This window comes from Aplysia californica, unplaced genomic scaffold (genome assembly GCF_000002075.1).
Source record: "Aplysia californica isolate F4 #8 unplaced genomic scaffold, AplCal3.0 scaffold00650, whole genome shotgun sequence".
Lineage (NCBI taxonomy): Eukaryota > Metazoa > Mollusca > Gastropoda > Aplysiida > Aplysiidae > Aplysia > Aplysia californica.
The window spans coordinates 418,671-437,849 of record NW_004797920.1 but is presented as its reverse complement, the minus strand read 5'-3'; the positions used below and the strand labels follow the sequence as shown (position 1 = coordinate 437,849).

General features: G+C 37.2%; 1 protein-coding gene across 1 annotated transcript in view; it reads left to right on the top strand.

Moving 5' to 3' along the window:
* Positions 1 to 15,605, top strand: part of LOC101858576 (probable low affinity copper uptake protein 2) — a gene marked incomplete in the record, with an annotated part of 20,378 nt that extends 4,773 nt beyond the window's left edge. Inside the window, 4 exon segments of the mRNA XM_005108013.3 lie at positions 5,006 to 5,225; positions 6,865 to 6,980; positions 7,768 to 7,932; positions 14,367 to 15,605. Coding sequence (XP_005108070.2) covers positions 5,006 to 5,225; positions 6,865 to 6,980; positions 7,768 to 7,932; positions 14,367 to 14,428 — 563 coding nt within the window.
* Positions 15,606 to 19,179: the final 3,574 nt, after the last annotated feature.

The window sequence follows — 19,179 nt, the reverse complement described above, 5'->3', positions numbered from 1 at the left end:
TATATATATATATAATGGTGTGTGTGTATGTTTAAAAGATTTTTAATTAAGTTGCGAGCACCGTAAAACTTTAACAAGCATATACATATATCACGATTTTAAATTGTTGTCCGCAGTTTTTTAAATACCCAGTTGCTTTCACAGAACGCAGTGTTGTTGGTTGTGTGCTATCTTGTTCTGCAGGTACTTCAACAATCGCTCTATATTGTGAAGTTTGCAGCTTTTATTTTTTTTTAAGCACGTGATACATGATGCGTGCATATCTCAACTCACTTTTGGTTTGGACTGGCTGTCGTTCTCATTCGTCACCTTTTCGTTATGACGTGTCATGATCCACATTTTGCCATGTCCTGGGGGGTTTACTTTTTCTTTTTTTTTTTTGAGGCTGCTTTTCATTTATTAACTCTTATTGTTCTGTCTCTTCTCTGTCCGACTTTTGTTTCTATCTTGTTTTTATTTTGTATATTTAAAGGAAAGGAAGTAAAATTCCTGATTTTTATTTCTTCTGTTTGAGCAACCTGACCTCTCCCCATTGAAGAAAATCCAGCGGTTCAACAGATTCTGGTTTAAGTGGACCCCAATATATATATATATATATATATATATATTATATAAATGTGTGTGTATATTATTCATATTTGTGTATATGTGCGTGTATGTGTGTACACACATGATATAATATGACCTCTTACAAGAAAAATAAGTGACTTCGACTGGCCTTTGGAGAATTTCTTATGTGTCAAATCAGCAAACGGCAAAATTATATGTTTATAATATATGTATGGTATCAAAAAGCAACCAGAGAGAGTTTGTACACGTGATAAATACACAGTCTAAAATGAAATTATTTTTGCTAAATACAGGGTCAGAGATGTAGATGGTTGGCTGGAACTGTGGTGTGGTTTTGTTCCTTCTTTCCTATCAAACATGATCTACCATCCTTATCTCTCCTCTTTCTTTTCTTTGTATGTTTCTCTTTGGTAGTACCCTCAATCTTCAGCATGTAGATGACCTATTTGTATTGGAAATGTCGTAATACCCTTACGAAAAGGGGTCACAGATGAACAGTCCTTTGCGGGTGGTTAGTGGGTGCTTTAGTGTGGTTTGCACCTTCTTTCCTATGAAACACGATGCATCTTCCTTATCTTTCCTCTTTCTTTTCATTGTTCGTTACCCTTTAGCAACACCTCAATCTTCAGCAGGTATATGACCTATGTACGTTACTACAAGTGTCGTTAAACTCTTACGACGTTACTACAAGTGTCGTTAAACCCTAACGTAAACGGGTCAGACAGGAACAGTTCTTTGATTTTGTCACGCTGACAAAAGCCCATATATATATATGCCGTGACCCGGATGGAAGGATGACCTGTACGCTGTCACATAGATAGTGGGATCAAGAATGTGCGCACCAGGCAGGCTGTACTGTACAGGAGATCAGAGAGATAAGGGAGGTGGTAATGACACCGTATTCTAAAATTGTGGCTGGGGGGGATTAATTTTAAGTTGGCCGGAAGAAAGGTCTCTGACCGATATGATGGGATTTTCCTTTCTTTTCTTAACTTTTTCTGTTATGTAAAACATGGGTCTCAATATGGGTCGCTGTTTAGTGGATTTCCGCTACCGCCATTTCCTCCGCTAGACTCCGCTACCGCTACTCTTTTACTTGAAATTATCTTCCAAACCCTCAAAGTGGTATGAAATAACCTTGTTTTAATAAATTGATCTGGGTGGCTGGCGGGTGCTCTGATGTGGTTTGCTTGTTCTTTCCTATCAAACATCTATCGTCCTTATCTCCCCTCCTTTTTTTGTGTTTGTTACTCTCTTGTAACACATATTCTATTCTTCAGCACTTCTTTTTGTGTTGCAAATACCATAAAACTTTTACGAAACTAAAACAAAACCCTTTCTTTTTTTAACTTTTTCTGTTATATGTTAAACATGGGTCTCAATATTCCGCTATTTAGCGGATTTCTGCTACCGTCATTTCCTCAGCTAAACTCCGCTACCGCTACTCTTTTACTTGAAATTATCTTCCAAACCCTCAAACTGGTATGAAATAACCTTGCTTTTAATAAATTGATGGGTTTTATTTGAGCATTCTGGTCTAGGGAACAGTATAAAGATAATCAGTGTCTCGTGAAAATAGTTTCTGTCGCAATCACACGGAAAGCTCCTCCTTTTTAAAGATTTTGATTGGAGACCCATGATAAAAAACAAAAGGGTTAGCTGCAGAGTGGGGGTGTCAGCAGGTTCATGCATTTCCCTCACTTGTGGCGTTGGTGGCCTAGTGGTTAGGCTACCGGGCTCTTAATCGTGAAGTTCGGGGGTTCGAGCCACAGGCCCGACATTGTGTCCTTGGCTTGGGAAAGGCACTTTACACGAATTTTCCCCACTTTACCAAGGTGAAAATGGGTATCCAGCTATAGACAGTGAAAGATCTTGTCAGTTTGTTAGTGTTTGAGCGCTTAACCAGCTGCTTGCACTGTATGCTTCCCGGGAAGCTGAGAATGTTTCTGAGTGTTCTCTGGTCTGCTGGGGTAATAATATGGTGTAAAGCGCATAGAGCTTGCTTTCGAGTGGAGGCATGCCCTATACAAATGCTATTTATTATTATTATTATTACTTGTATGGTCCTACTCATGTACTGTGGTTCAGATCTGTCTTTCTTTTTAACCGGCACAAAAAGGGTTAATATCTGCGGCTTTCTAGCTAGTACTATTACTAATTTTTGGACACAGGTGTTAAAAGCATTTTGTTCTGACCTTGAGCTTTTCCATCTGACTTAATGTTTGTTTCCCCCCCCCCCCCCCCCCTCCTGCTCTTAATAAGGGTAAAACAGGAGAAGGGGTCAGGGAAATCTGATTATAATAGCTTGTTTAGCAGCCCTTCCAATCTGTTACCCCTTAGTGGAATGGAAGAAATTTCAGGCGGGAAACGGGGTCTCTCTATTTTAAGGAGGAGGGGGGGGCGAAGAAATGGGGTAGATTTTAAGTGATTATTTCTCTCTCTCTCTCTCTCTCTCTCTCTCTCTCTCTCTCTCTCTCTCTCTCTTTCTCTCTCTCTCTCTCTCTTAGCAAAACACTGCCTGATTCTCCTCCTTCAGCTCGCTCCTTCTTTTTCTTCAGTTTCTTGAAAGTGCTTTGACTTTCAGCAAAATTCTGCCTCATTTTTTTTTTCTTCTGTTCATTGTGTGGGCTTGAACTTTAATTGTGAGGGCATTTCCTTATCTCCGAGTCGAGGGATTAAGAAGAGCTGTCTAGACATTTCGTTATCTGTTTCACAATATTATATTCATTTCAGTAACCCACTTTTGGTGATTGTCGGTGCGATTGCGGTTGTTGAATGGTCCCTTCAGAGGTTTTTTCCCCTTTGCTTTCATCGCTGACCTTTGGTTTTGACCGTTCTTTTCTTTTTATAGTCTTGACCTCTATAATGTCAGTAGGTCAGTCGATCGGCAAATCTGACTGAATTCACCTACTTTTTGTCGAATGTTATTAGAACATTTCTTCAGCTCTTCGACCATACTAGGTAGCTTTTTATGATTTCTCTTGACCTCACATCCTCTGTACCTTTGTGATAAAAAAAAAGAAAAGAAATATGAGGCAAGATGGATGGAAAAACCTCAAGGTCTGATCAAAATACTCTTCTTTCCCTTCTTTCTCTCTAAGTAAGTTCAGCTGGCCAAATATGTTGTTTCATGTTTAGGTTTTTAGTTTTTAATTGAGTATCTCAATCGGTTTCATTCCATAACTTCACTTGAGTTGACCCTGGCAGGCACTGTCAAATCAACCCGGTGGGTGGTTGGTGGATGCTCTGGTGTGGTTTGCTCGTTCTTTCCTATAAAACATCAATCATCTTTATCTCCCCTCCTTCTTTTTTGTTTTTGTTACTCTCTTGTAACACCTCTAATTTTTGGCACTTATATGAGCTTATTGTGTTGCAAGTGCCGTAAAACACTTACTAAAACTAAAACCAACCCACCTCCTATATTATGGAAAGTGTGTCAATGAGAACGTAATATACTTACATTTTCTTTTTTCTTCCTCTTCATTGTGATTTATGTGCAGTCGAAATTGTCCAAGACAGCCACCCATTGTCAAGGAGGAAAATGGCTGTCATCTTAGACAGATAGATGTCTTTTGTCTTTGACAGTGTCATTATTACATTTAAAATTTTACTCAAACAATGCAAAACAAACACTTTTGTGTGTGGTATAGCCTGCTAAACACATTGCTTTAAAAGACTGTTACACTTAATCTTTTCGCTCTTTTCAAAATCTGGACCAGGGTGAGTTTCAATGTACAAAATAAAATCAGTTTGGGATGTGGCAGGTTATCATTTATGGTACAATATGTATATATCTAACATCTACAGCTTTTTCCCCGTACAATCTCCTATGTGGGTGGTTGGCAGGTGCCTGGTGTGGTTTGCTTCTTCTTTCCTATCAAACACCTATCATCCTGAAATCTCCTCCTTCTTTTTTTGTGTTTGTTACTCTCTTCTAACACCTCTACTCTCCTGTACTTATATGACCTTACTGTGTTGAAAGTGCCATAAAACACTTACTAAAACTAAAACTAAACAAACTAAACAATCTCCTATATTGTTCTTATTGTACGGTACACTGACTGCTCTATTGTGGTTTGCTGACAGAAAATTATGCCCGGAATGTTGAGGTGTTTCTTTTTCTCCTGTGTTAAAGGTTGCTGTTTTGTTTTGTTTTTGTTATTTGTTTGTTGGAAAGGGGGTTTGCTTTTTGGTACAAAATTCTTGCTTCACAAAATATATCATTACTGTCACATGAAAAATGAACTACTGCATTGTTTGTTTTTAAAATTTGTACTCACCCTGTCTATCAGGATCTAAAAAATCTGCTCATCGAGACTTTGTTTTTCTTATGGCGATAATGATGTGCTCCCTACATATGTAAAAAAGAGTTGAGATTCAAAACTAAAAAAATATGCCGAAAATAAAAGACTTTTCCTCACTCAATATCTTTCAGATGTGGTCTTGGCGGCACTTGTCACTTTGGTGATGACTATCCTCTTTGAGGGCCTGAAAATTATTAAGAATCTGATCGTGTTGTCACGCAAGAGAAACCCTCTGGCAGTTCAGGATGACGATAACCAGGCAGGAGGAGGCATCGAGGTCAGCCACTCTGACACGGACCTGCTTTCGTCTTTACAAATCCCAGCAAGCATCGCTATGATTCGGAGAAAGAAGTATGTAACGTCGTATGGCGGGAACCGAATCTTGCCATTTTTTGTCTTCCTGAGTCATCCTCTTCATCATCATTGCCTTTCTCACCCTGGATCAAGATATAGGCCATGATCAAACACTTTCCGTGGGTGGTTGGCGGGTGCTCTGGTGTGGTTTGCTCCTTTCTTTCCTATCAAACAACTATCGTCCTGATCTCTCCTCCTTTTTTGTGTGTGTACTCTCTTGTAACACCCCTAATCTTCGGCACTTATATGACCTTATTGTGTTGCAAGTGCCGTAAAACTCTTACTGAAACTAAAAACACTTTCCACTTTTCCCTATCCTGGGCTAGTCGCTTGATGTCACTCCATGTCTTCTCATTTCTGAATGCCTTCATCGAATGAAAATCTCGTTTCAGTTTTATTCATTTTATAAATTATGTCCTATTTGTTTAGTTTGTAGGTTCATGAATGATATCACACATGCGTGTGTGGCGTAGCATTGTGGTGTTTGACTATGTCTTGCAGGAGACCTGATTTCAATTCCCGGGTGGGGACAAATTTTAAAAGAGTATCTTCGTCTTTGTACTGGGATGTTGTATCCCTCTCAGCTCAGGCTGACCTTGACAAGCAGGGTGGGAAGCCTCCCTCCTAAATTATCTAGATTCTGTTGATGGAGTGTGAAAATACTAATATTCAAGTAAAAGAGAAATTTAAAAGATAATTACTTTAATTTTTAACCCATTCAATGCCATATTGATGTACCTGGCATGATCACAGAATTGCACAATTATCTTGACCTGCCTGGGAATGCAGAACGCATAATATCAAAAGGGTTAAACTGGATAACAATATCTACCGGGGGCTTGTCTGATTTACACCAGTCTCCATCATCTGATGGCGGATACACTTGTGCCGTTTTAATATTCCCGTACGTTCGTTTCAATTTCTGTTGTCATTATAGGCTTACCAGTCTGAAGAATTGATTTATATATTACATTACACAGCTCTGTGATTGTGGTTTGTGGTTTTCCTTGCTAAGATCAGGGAGTGTGAACAAAGAATCACATTTCTAACTAGAATAGGGTCTTTCGTCTGTCTTGTTTCTTTATGTTATCTTACCATGAGTAAGATGGTGGGTGATTAGAGGAGGTCACTGGTAGGCTCTATTTCTTTTTTTTTTTTTTTTTTTTCAGCACTAAATGGACACATTTTTGTTTCAGTGTGCTTCTCTTTTCTCAAACAAACCAATCAGAGTTAGTGGTTGGTGGGAGATTTAACTTTAAAGAGGTTTGCTCCCCATTTCCTATCAAACATCCATCATCTTTATCTCTTCCACATCTTTTCTTTGTATGTTACTCTCTAGTAACACCTTTAATTTTCAGCACTTATACTACCTATTCGTGTTGCAAATGCCGTAAACTCTTACTAAGTGGGTGCTTTGCGGGTGATCTGGTATGGTTTGCTCCTTCTTTCCTATCAAACCTCTATCATCCTTATCTCTCCTCCTTTTTTTTGTATGTTACTCTCTTGTAACACTTCTAATCTTCAGCACTTATACGACCTATTTGTGTTGCAAATGCCGTAAACTCTAACTAAGACTAGAACGAAACAACTAGGAGTAAGATGTATTGCTAGAAACTTCTCTTTCTGTTTCCCTCAGAATGCTACTGTTCTCCCTGGAGTCATGCATGCACATGTTCAACTTTCTCTATGGCTACATCCTCATGCTGTTGGTGATGACCTATAGCATATGGTTCCTTTTACCGGTTCTGTTTGGTAAGTTTGTGGGATGCTGTTTTTTTTAACGATAGAAATCTTTTTTAAAATAATTTCTTAAATGTGTGTGTGTGCATTCGGGGGGGGGGGGGAGACATTTATTCGTAGAGAAAGCCGGAAATAACACAGTTCTAAAAGGGTGGTGGGGGGAGCCCTTATAGCAATATGTTCCTTTTCACCGTTTCTTTTTGGTAAATTTTGGGGATGTTTTTTTTTTGACCGATAGAATTCTTTTTAAAAATAATTTTTTAGAGCTGGGGGTGGCCTTCGGGGGGGGGGGGGGAGACATTTATTCGTAGAGAAAGCCGGAAATAACACAGTTTGAAAAGGGTAATTAAGTTTCAATTTGGTGTTTTGTTGGGTTTTTTAAATCTTTTCTTGGGAGGGATTGGGGGGGGGGGGGGGGGTGTATGTTAAGATTTTAAAGTGTATTGTTATGGTGGTTCTTTTTAGTAACAGGAAAAGGACTGCAGTTGTACCCTTCTCATACAACTTTGTGAATGATGGTACCCTTATACTGGTGATGGCTAAATACAGAACTGTATAGAAGTTCAAAAATGGGACTTTTGACTTCCTCACTGAGGGAGGGGGTGGAGGCAATTAAAGTCGTCTTTTACCACATTTTCTATGAAGGTGTTTTTTTCAATCAAAGTGCCAACAATGCCCCTGTGCTATTTTGATAGCCCCATTGTGGCTTTATGGTAATATTACATACACACTTTTGGGGTTTCTTTATTTTTTTATTTTTTTTCGTCAGATTAATTTTGGCTGTTCTTCTGTGCCACAGGTTCGGGGCTGGGTTATTTGATCTTCCAGCCTATCGGTCACCGTTTAACCAGCAAGTACTCACCGAAAACGTCAAATAGCACCAACGGAGACAGCTGCTGTTACGTGGAGCCACAGCTAGACGGGCCCGGCGTGAACTCCCAGCGGACGGGGGCAGAACCCGAAGGTCTTTGTTTATGATACATCCCTCTCTCTCTCATACAGCAACAACTACATCATCACCACTACCACCATTGTGCTTGCTGATTTGTGCACCTGTTCCTCCTCGCATTTTGCCGTACTCTCTCACCATGGCTACGGGAGGTTTTTTAAATAAATTCCTTTATTTGATCTCATTATATTGTATCCAGTAGCCACTAGACTCACACTTGTTGTATAACACGCCAGTGATGTAAGCAAAACTCACTGAGATGGTCTGTTTGTTACTTTCATAACAGACCAGTGAGTGATATTAGAAAAACTTATATCTGAGAAGGTTTTTTTGTCACTTTCATAACCCGCCAGTGATATTAGAAAAACCTATATCTGAGAAAGTCTGTCGTTTTGCTACTTTCATAACAGACCAGTGATATTAGAAAAACTTATATCTGAGAAGGTCTGTTTGTTACTTTCATAACATGCAAGGAATATAAGAAAAACTCTCTGGAAAGTCTTTCATAACACGAAAGTCATGTACGAAAAACTTACCTGGGGCGGCCTGTTTGTTACTTTCATAACACACCTATGCCGTAAGAAACACCTCTATAGAAGGATCAGTTTTGTCACTTTTGTAACACTCCAGTGGCGTTAGACAATACAGCTCTATAGCAGTTTTATGTTGGTGACCTCAGGGTTTCTCTATGAACAAATTGAAATTGTGCCATGTTAATGAAAAGTTGTATTTTTGTAATTACAAGTTTGAATGGAGTTCTCTTTTCTTGCTGCTGTAACTTATTATTGCCTCAAAATGAAAGCCCCCTAAAACTTAAGCCCCAATAGTAAACTGTTTTGCTAGAAGGGTTGTTTGAAAATTTGTATTTAATTTCTCTTTCCACTAGTTAGGCTATTTTCAATAGAATTTGCTTGAAAATGAAGCTCATGACATAGTAACCATGCTGTTCTGAGAGGGATGATGATATACTGGCATTTCTTTACATTTGTTATTTTGCTTTGCAAACTTTGCAGAAGCCTACACTGCTTTGCTAATTTGGCATAGCTTTAGCAACTAGGTTGTGCAAACAGGCTGTTAAATTTCTGACAATGTCCTACCTTTAAAACAACTCGCAACATAATAATGTTTGCTATTTTAGAAATAATATACTTTGAGGCATTTTGGGCACACTGATTATGTGCAGAGGAGAATGTATTTCTTAAAGAGAAATAAAAGAAACTAGCTGGGCCCCCTTTCGATGAAAGGAATGGTCGGTGCTTTAATATCAATTAAAAGTCATTCGCCTACTATATTTACACTCTTCTGAAATGGGGCAATAAATCTTGAGAGATGCAAAAAATTAGGTCTAGATCTATACTCTCAAAACAAAATGCACCTCGCGAAATGTCACTTCCGGATTTTCTAAAATTACAAAGATAGAAGCGTTGGCCTCCAAAACCGATCGGCGAAATAAAGAAATTTAGCTTTTTGCAGCTAAACTGTCTCAAAACTGAAAAAAACCAAGGACGTCATGTTTTGGAGAATATTTTAAAGAATCTTTTGGCGAAAACCGCATGTCGATCGATGCAGCCATTAAAAAGCCTTTTGAATAGCAACATTCGGCCACCACAAATAGATAAGAGATAAGGGTTAGGATGGTTATTTATTTCTTAAAGAGAAATAGAAGAAATAAGGGTTAGGATGGTTATTTATTTCTTATAGAGAAATAGAAGAAATAAGGGTTAGGATGGTTATTTATTTCTTAAAGAGAAATAGAAGAAATAAGGGTTAGGATGGTTATTTATTTCTTAAAGAGAAATAGAAGAAATAAGGGTTAGGATGGTTATTTATTTCTTAAAGAGAAATAGAAGAAATAAGGGTTAGGATGGTTATTTATTTCTTAAAGAGAAATAGAAGAAATAAGGGTTAAGATGGTTATTTATTTCTTAAAGAGAAATAGAAGAAATAAGGGTTAAGATGGTTATTTATTTCTTAAAGAGAAATAGAAGAAATAAGGGTTAAGATGGTTATTTATTTCTTAAAGAGAAATAGAAGAAATAAGGGTTAAGATGGTTATTTATTTCTTAAAGAGAAATAGAAGAAATAAGGGTTAAGATGGTTATTTATTTCTTAAAGAGAAATAGAAGAAATAAGGGTTAAGATGGTTATTTATTTCTTAAAGAGAAATAGAAGAAATAAGGGTTAAGATGGTTTCTGCTATGGCCAACAAGCCAGCCCAATTGTGGTAGAGAAGAGTTTTTCAGTTGTGTGTAGTGCTAACGTGTACTTACATCCAGAGGACTGACAGGTTTTAAAACAGCACTTATCTTAGTTAACAAATTCACTTTTTCACTGTTACATTTTACATTGGCTGTGGAGTTGTGTATTCCTTTCTTATAGCACTGAAGACTGGGGTTTTTTTGTTGTTGTTTTTTTTTCTTCTTTTATTCAATTTTTTTCCAAGGCATCGTAGTATAAGGTCACATTTATCGAAACTTGGCCGAAGGACAGTTTGTGTGAAAATATCGGAACAAGCAGGGTGTGCTGTTTTAGTCTCTGCAAGATTCTTATTTTGTCGTTGGAGGGCTTTAGTACAATTTGAATTTGTTGTATTTATGTGGAATCTGTAACATAATGTATATGTATTGTATTGATACACTTCTATTCTCTATCTACTGTAGAATATTAATAGGTTGCTATCGTGAGATACTTTCAAGATGGTGTGAATTGCAATTAGTTCGAGTGGTGAAGATGTCTGGGTCAAAGTAAACTTGAGCCCTCTATTCAGAACTTACTTGACCTAGTTGGTATATCTGAGATCTTCGCTCTCTGTGCGGCCACGTGTGGGTTGTCGAAACAAGATGCACGAAAGACGCGGTTATTTTTATTTTATTTAACGAAGGGTGTCGAAATTTACTTTTTGCGGCATCCCTGCCTTTCTTGCACTCTGAAACTGTTAGTTAGAAAGTATCTACCAAAGTATTATAACGTGTTAACAGAGAGAGTGTGTTTTCAGTACTCGCTTTCTTTGTTTCCCTCTCTGTCCCTTCATAAAGTTTTCCTGTCTATTAATGCTTACAATAACCTTTAATACGGTAGCTTTAACTCTTGACCTATACTCTTAAACCTTGTCTTTTTACTTATGATAAGAATAGTTTTATATATATTTTTAGAACCGAATACTACTAGTCAAAGCAGTTTTTCAATGATGCTTAGCGTTGTTATACTCTCATGCTTGTATACTATACTGTACTCGCCTCTTAGATAATCTACATTGTGTCAATAAGGGCATAAAACATCTGCAATTTCACATTTTTTTAAAATGTTGTGTAAAGTTTGCTGCCGTTTTGCTGTATTGGGATTGTCTCCTTTCCTCCCCATTGTGAGCCCCCCTCCCCATTGTTATATAACACCCCCTGATCTTCCTGCCTTTCCCTTGTGCTGGAGCGGGGTGGTTGGTGGCCGCTCTGGTGTGGTCTGCTTCTTCTTCTTCTTCTACATGTTTTTCTGTGTTACCGTTGTCATGATCTGGTCGTGGCAAAACGGTGGACTGTTCTCAAGCTGACTCGCACTCGCTGTAGCCTGAAGCTCAACAACAAGATCAACTCATGATGATTCAGGTACTCTGTTTCGTTTGTGTATTTTGTGAAAATATCCAGTATATTATTATCATTTAAATAGATCATTTGCTTGCGTCTTTCGGCTAAAATCAAAGTAGAGTATCTGTTCCCGACTTTTTCTCCGACCTTGTGCCCATTGATAAGCGGGACGGATAGATCTACTGCAGAAGCTGATGAAACATGGAGAAATCTGTAACTCGATTATCTCTAGTGGATGGTTTACCGTCCTCTTTTTAAAAAAGAATATATATATTATATATATACGGTACATTTGCTTGTATGTGGAACTGAGAAATCAGAATCTGTGCGTTTGTTCATCACTGTACATATAACGACAGCATTCCTTCAGTTGAGAATCATTTGATCAAAATTTTGTTTAGTGTTTTCTCATTTTAGCGCTCAAGTTTTATTGTACGTCTAACAGTGACTAGCTTTTTTTTATCATTCTTAACCTGCAAGGTTGATCTTTCATAGTTTCAAAGAATATTTGTTGCTTCTGGGTAAAAGAAAAAAGGTCTTTCTAAATATATGGGTCAATTCAGCATTTGATCAAATGGTTTCATTTTAAAAGGCTTTCATATTTTCAGTTTTCATGCTGATTTCTTCAATGAAAGTTATTTTATCACTTAATTTACAGGAACTCCCATTTCAAACAGGGTTTTTTTATATATTTTTAGCAAGGCTTCATACAAAAGTTTGTTTACTTTTAATGTGTCAGAAATTTTTTCGCTCAATTAATTTTCTTTAACCGTATTTCTGTTTGACTGTGTGTGGTCTCTCAATTCTAAGGGTTGTTCTTCTAACATAAGGGCAGCCTCTGGTTGTGCCATAGACAAGTTTTTTATGCTTGTGTGGACTGCTTTCCCTAAACCGCTTTATAATATTTTGACTTCCGAGTTCATTCAATGATGATTTAAGTAACATTTTGTTCATAGCCATCAGTAGACAATTTGGTTCTGATTTCCTTTTCCCTGTATTTCAATAAAAAGTATGTTTGTTCGTTTTTATTCTCTGGCCCGTGCCTTGAACAAAATTTTATTGACAAGTTTATGCTTTCCTTGTTTTTTTATGTGTTCTGTATAGATTTCTAGTGTTCTTCCTGAAAACTTGCCGGTGGCTTTCATCCAAAGTAGCTTTCTACCAAGTTCCTCGCTGAAAATGCTTTTGATGTCATGAAGCTTAGATCTAAGTCAGTTGTCTAAGTACAGATTTTGTTCTTGTGAAGTGAAGAGTGAAAAGTGTGGGAGTTCATCTTCTTTGTGTACTTTAGCTTGACCAAACACACTAGATGAACTGATTTGAATTCTGAGGTTTCACTATTTGTTCATGTGATCTTACACCGAAATCCCAACTTTGAAATGTATATTTGATGCATGCTACCAGGTTTGAGCATGCCAGATTCCCCGCGTGCATTTTTTATATGAAGCGACTGACCTGTATTTTACTACCATCTCCATGTGGCCAGTATTTCTTGACTAGCATTGACCTTGTTTGTCACATGCTTCATCATTAAGTGATATAAAATTATGTAATCGGAACTCTATGAGTTGTAGGGGTGTAACTGAACCCTCTCTACTCAACTCTGTTTTTGGGGAATCTGGCCTAAAGCAGATTGGGAGGCAGAGAGAGAGAGAGAGAGCTGGGGGGGGGGGGGATATCTAATGTGGTCATGTTGTATTTTGATACAGTATCACTTCTTGTAAGGGGAGGGAATGATTTTTGTTAAAATTGTTTTATCTCTAAGGGGATCATGCCTCTATTGAGCAGTCTTTTTCTCACTCCACCTGAATAACTGCTGTCTCATACTGTCTTTTTGTGTGTGTGTACTATAAGTTCCCTTTCATTCAGGTATTACGAAGAAGGGCTTTAATAACGTCTGTGTCACGCAATGAGTGAAATGAAAACTGCAGTAATCTCTTGTTGTTGGTTTTAAGTATGTTTCCTTTCTAGTCTTGTTCTTCATGCACTTTTGGCTTTGGATCAGCGACGGTTTACTTGGATGAGGTCTAAAATTGTTACACCTTTCTCTCTTTTCAATGCACCTTCTTTTTGTAGAAATAGCTCGTTAGAATTTTCGGGTATTTTATGTAATTTGTTAGTGTCATATCTTTGCAAATATATGCAAGTTATACTGTGATCCTTATCTTATAAACTGGCCTTATCAAATAGAATGGCAGATTTTAGAACGTACCCGGCAGATTTGAGAATATACTTAACTCTATGAATGAACTTACCTTGCTCCTGAAAAGGATAGACCTGTATGATATTCACTTTTTGACTTTATGCATTATAGTGTAGTATGCTTAATAACCGCATTGCCAAACTGTTTTCCTCAGAATATTGAATGTACATAAACTTACTCCTTGCTAATCTGTCCCGTGTATTTGAAACTCAGAATTCTTGTTTATTGAATTCTACAGTATAGTTTTATGTCAACTTGCTGCAGACTTGATGTTCCAGTCCTTAATTCTGTTTCTCTTTGCAGTCCCTAGATTTTTTTGTGTTGCCCTCTTGTCATCAAAGTCAATACTAAAAAAGTCATAGTACATGATATACTAACGTGGGTTCTGTTTGTTTGTGAGAGATAGGATTTGTTCTGTTGTATTTTGGGGACTCAGTGGGAATATCAACTGTTTGGTAAGAGTTTTACAACTGCTTTAGGTCATATGAGCGCAGTCAAATGTTTAAATTAAAGAAGGAAAATAACTAAACAGCACTGCTATCATGTTGATAAGTCTCTTAATGAAGATTTAAAGTTTTCAAAGAGCAGACCACAATCTTAAACCATTTTTTTGCCCGATTGGTTTTTTGTTTGTCTGTTTTCTTTTCATGTTCTGTTTTTTGTTTCAGAGACAACTGGTCTTTATCAGCAGCGTGTGTCCTATTCTGCTTTGATGAGAAAAGAAAACTGATCAAAATGTTTGTCTAGAGAGCAAACCCACAGATATCTCAAGGAGACAAACTAAAACAATGAAGCATTAAAAAGAGCAGCTACGTTTTTGAGGATCTGAATAAGGAAGTCTGTTGTCATGTAGGGAAACACATTCTCCGTTTTCTAGTACTAGTACTAATATTCCCCTCGTGGACTTTCCGATGCTCAAGAAAATGTAACTTTTAAGACCAGATGTGCGAATAATATTTTATAATGAAAACCAAAAGCCATAGAAGAAGTTCGTCTGAGAGATGTTTTTCTACAGGTTTACTCTGAATAGCTAGAATTTATTGCATGCAGAAAATGTATGTGTGAGGTTTGGGAGGTGGGGGCGATTCTTGTCCACAATTTCGACCTGCCCCGTGGGTAGAGTGGTAGACTCTGTTTTGTGGTTTTGAAAAGTTGGCAGCTATAGAGTAGGTTGTTTGCTGAGCATTCTGTGAAGATCTGGTCAAGGAAATGCATGTTGTACAGAAATGAGATGATGATATTCAGATCGTAAGATACATTTTACATCTCTTCGTTTCTCTTTTGGTTGTGTCTGTCACTACACCGGTGATAAGAAACGGTCATGTCGCTCAACTCTGACAGTTAGAGTTTATTGGTATATTAGAAGCTGCTCCTCTTTTCTTCTTTGAGATGTCAAGTTGTGCAGAATTGTTTTTAGACTTTAATGAATTTATGTAGTTTCTTGGAAACTACTAGTGGATATATTCCGCCTGGGTTTCTCTTTCCTTTAATTCATATACAGCTTGCCTATATTTTCTTTATACTTTGGGTATTTTATTATCAAAATTATTTCAGCAGGCCTTGTAGAAATCTAGCTGTTGGCATACAAATTATTTGCATCAAATTTCTGGAGGGGGGAATCTATATCCGATGGAAAGAATCAAATAATGCTTCCATCCTCCTCATCTATTACAAAAAGTTATATGGAAAGCAGGGGTGTTTACAGACTAATGCTCATCTCGCATGTTTTATGAACTTACAATTTTTTTTGTTAGTTGGAAAAAAAAGGGTTGGTACCAGTTTGTTTTTATCTATTTTTTTTCCCCCGACTGCTGTTGCTGTCTTATATTATAATCCGTTCTCGTACGGTGTTTGTACTAAACTGTAGTAAACCTCTACTTGTTACTTGTTACTTGTCCTGGGTAACAACATCATTGCACACCGGACAGGTCCATAAGTGCTCAGTACCTGCAAGGTAGCCATATATTATATATTAATAGAATACCTCTTATTTTATTTTGTTTTGGGTTTTTTAAAGACTTTTGAGATGCTGACTTTGACAGACAGCTGGTGGGTATTTTGTACTGTGGGTTCTTTCCTCTATCAAAATGATCTTCAATCTGGCCCAGCAAATGTTTTAAAAAACATACAGTATAATACTGTAATACAGATAGGTCGAACACAGAAGATTAGAAATTATGCTTCTGTCGAACTGTGCCTGCGGTCCCATTTTTTTTTTTTTTAAATTTCGGGGGGGGTGTCTTTATCTTTGTAAGATTTCCCTCAAACTACCAATGCCAGTCCCAGGGAATTGTAGTTATCCGTGTTGAACTGTATTTTACTTCTTGTTCTTTCCAGTGCCTTTTTTATGATTTACTTGATGTAACTTGTAAAATTGTTTACCTGATGCATCCCTTATTTTTAATGCTGTTGATTTGACGACTGCTGATGAATGAAATTGATGTTGCCTCAGGTATGTTCTTCTCACTCTTTAATCATGTTTCTTTTTTCTGCTTTTTCTCACTTATACATGTATGTGGATTTTTACTTCTATTCACTTTATGTGCTTTGAATGTCCAGGCATTTAGAGCAACTCTTTGTAAGTGTGAGTGAACAAATTGCAACTGGTGTGCCATAAATCATACATGTACTACTACAGCATAATATTAATAGTTATTATTGTTCGTTTCCGATTTTCCGTCGTACTTTTCAATTTACTCTTGACGAAGGCTAGTGAGTATCGAAAAATCAGTGACTTCATGTTTCTGTCCCCGCGGCTTTATGCAAAAAAAATTATTAAATTATTAAAACTGAGCCCAAAAATGTGAAATTATGCGATTCTGTTAATTTTAACAACGCATGATAAAGGAAAATAATCAGAAATTATGCAAGAAATTATCAAATTTTGCTGAATTGTGCGGGGTGCATAATACCACGGGGACAGAATTGTTTGGCTTTTGAGTGGTTGGAGGGTGCAACTGGTCTGGTGTGTCATACTTCTTTACCTGTCCTCTGTTGATTTCATTTGTCGAGTCTTACTTATTTTACTGCATTATAATAAATGGCCTGTATTTGTCAATATATTCATAATTCTCTTTACTCAACAAAGTAACATTAAAGTTGTTTGCTTTACTTCTTGCTTTTGGCGACGGAAGTGATGTCTTTCCCCTGTGGGGAGAATTTTTTCGTTCGAAGTATCTCAGTCATTCTGCTAGGATGCTGCATCCCTCTCACTGTCAGTCGAGGCTGGCCTTGACAGGCAGTTGAAGACCACCTCCTAAGTCATCAGAATTGTGTCAATGGAGGTGCAAAAACACATTTTTGTTGATCTGGCAAAATTCAGTTTACAGTGCAGCCTCTCTATAACGACCTTTGGTATAACGACATCCTCTGTACAGCGGCATGGTGCCCAGGTCCCAATTTTTTTCCTTATCATTTCTCCCTGCGAGATGAATAAAGATTGTCATTTTCATTAGTAATTTTTGGTTGCCTTTCTATAACGGCAACTTTCCTCTATAACGACATTTTTTTCTGATCCCGATGATGTCGTTATGGAGAAGCTGCACTGTACTTATGTATGTGGGCGTACAGTATTTTGATCAATATAATGGATTTTGAACTGTGTACAGTCAATAACTCGAGCAATCTTAAGACTAGATTCTAATTCAGTTACAACTGAATAGTTATCCCTCTTGACACTGAATGAGCCTAGCCTAAGTCTGCTTTTTGCTGCTTCTTCAACAATATTTGTGATACGCCACTGCTACATTTTTCTTGATGCATTCCAAAAGTGTTTCTCGTTGTAAAGGCTACAACCCAGAAGGAAGCGGGCAGGCTGTTCTCCTCTCATGGCATGTGATATTTGAAATGTTGGTGTTCCTACGTAATGTTTTTTCCTATTGTTTGTTCTCTCCCAAATCGAAATTTGAACTGCATTTTTTAAATAATATGTACATGTACTTTACATTCAAGGAAACTGTCTATTGTATGGGTGGTTGGCGGGAGGGCTCTGGTGTGGTTTGCTCCTTCTTTCCTATCAAACATCTTTCGTCCTAATCTCTCCCCCTTCTTTTTTTATGTTTGTTACTCTCTTGTAACACCTCTGATCTTCGGCACTTATTTGACCTAATTGTGTTGCAAGTGCCGTAAAACTCGTACTAAAAACAAAGCATTGTTTAATAACATGTGCCTGTACAGTGCAGTCAAGGAAACTGAGGTGATAAATTTGCTCCTCATAATGTTATGCAACCAACCAAGAAGATGTGTGTCATCTTTTTAGAATTTCAAAGTTTTAAAAATTTTCATCCGCTGAGAAATTTGTATCAGACATCAACAGTCTGATAGCTCAGAAGTATTAAAATAGGCTACTCACCTGTGTCTATGAATTAACCTGTCCCCGTCGTTTTATGCAAGAAAAATTCTGAAGTTATGCAAACTGAGCCCAAAAATGTGAAATTATTCTATTCTGTTAATTTTAACAAAGATTAATAAAGGAAAATAATCAGAAATTATGCAAAAAATGATCAAATTTTGCAAAATTATACGGGGTGCATAAAACCATGGGGATGGATTAACATAAAAAGCCTTTTATTTTATCTATTACCATTAACATAATAAGTTATGTTTATGGGAATTTTGAATTTTAAATTCAGAAAAATATTTTTACAGTTGCATATTTTTTTTCAAGTCAGAAAAGTAAGGAATGCTTGCATTGGATATTTCGTTCCACAATTTTATGTGAAGAAACTAGGTCAGGATTTCCTTGAAGTCTTTGGTAGAATTTTCAGTGACTAACTTTTCCAAAATTTTAATAGGATTACAGATGGCTTTCGATTAGATATATAGGCTACAGTGTAATCTACCTATTAAAAAAGGGGAATTTCTTTTCTGTTGTCTAATCTTATGGATTAAGATTTGAATTGCTGCTCCATGTTAATGAATTGCGTTAGTTCATTTGAGACATGTCCATTCCTCTAGCTAATCTTTTTATCTCAGCAGACAGGCATGAAGAACTCTAGTCACAAGTGCCTTCTTGCAGTTGACTTGATGTATTATTTTTGTTTTCCACATACAGTATTCACTTCCTCGTGAGTCTGTTAATGATTTCTCTGTTGTCATAGATAATTGTTTGGCTTTAAATAAAAAGCTTTTAAATGTGTTTTCATGAAGTGATTGTTTTGATTTTGATTGTTTTCAACTGCCAGCTACTCTTACTCTTAACCCTATCCATACGCCCTGGGGTCATTTTGTACCCCCGGGGTTGTAATTTGTATTCTTCTCACTTCTCATTTTAGAATACTTTCTAGAATCTAGTTCGAAGATCTCTTTGAAACTTTTGGTATTTCTCAAAAAATCATTTTGACAGACTGCTGTGCAAAGCCTGCGGATCGGATTAATGAGTAAATTTTGTCTTAAGAAAGTGGTGGCACAGTGTTCCCCACGTCGTAGGGATACGATAGTAAAACACGACGTACAGATAGGGTTTAAGCAATCACTTTTTAT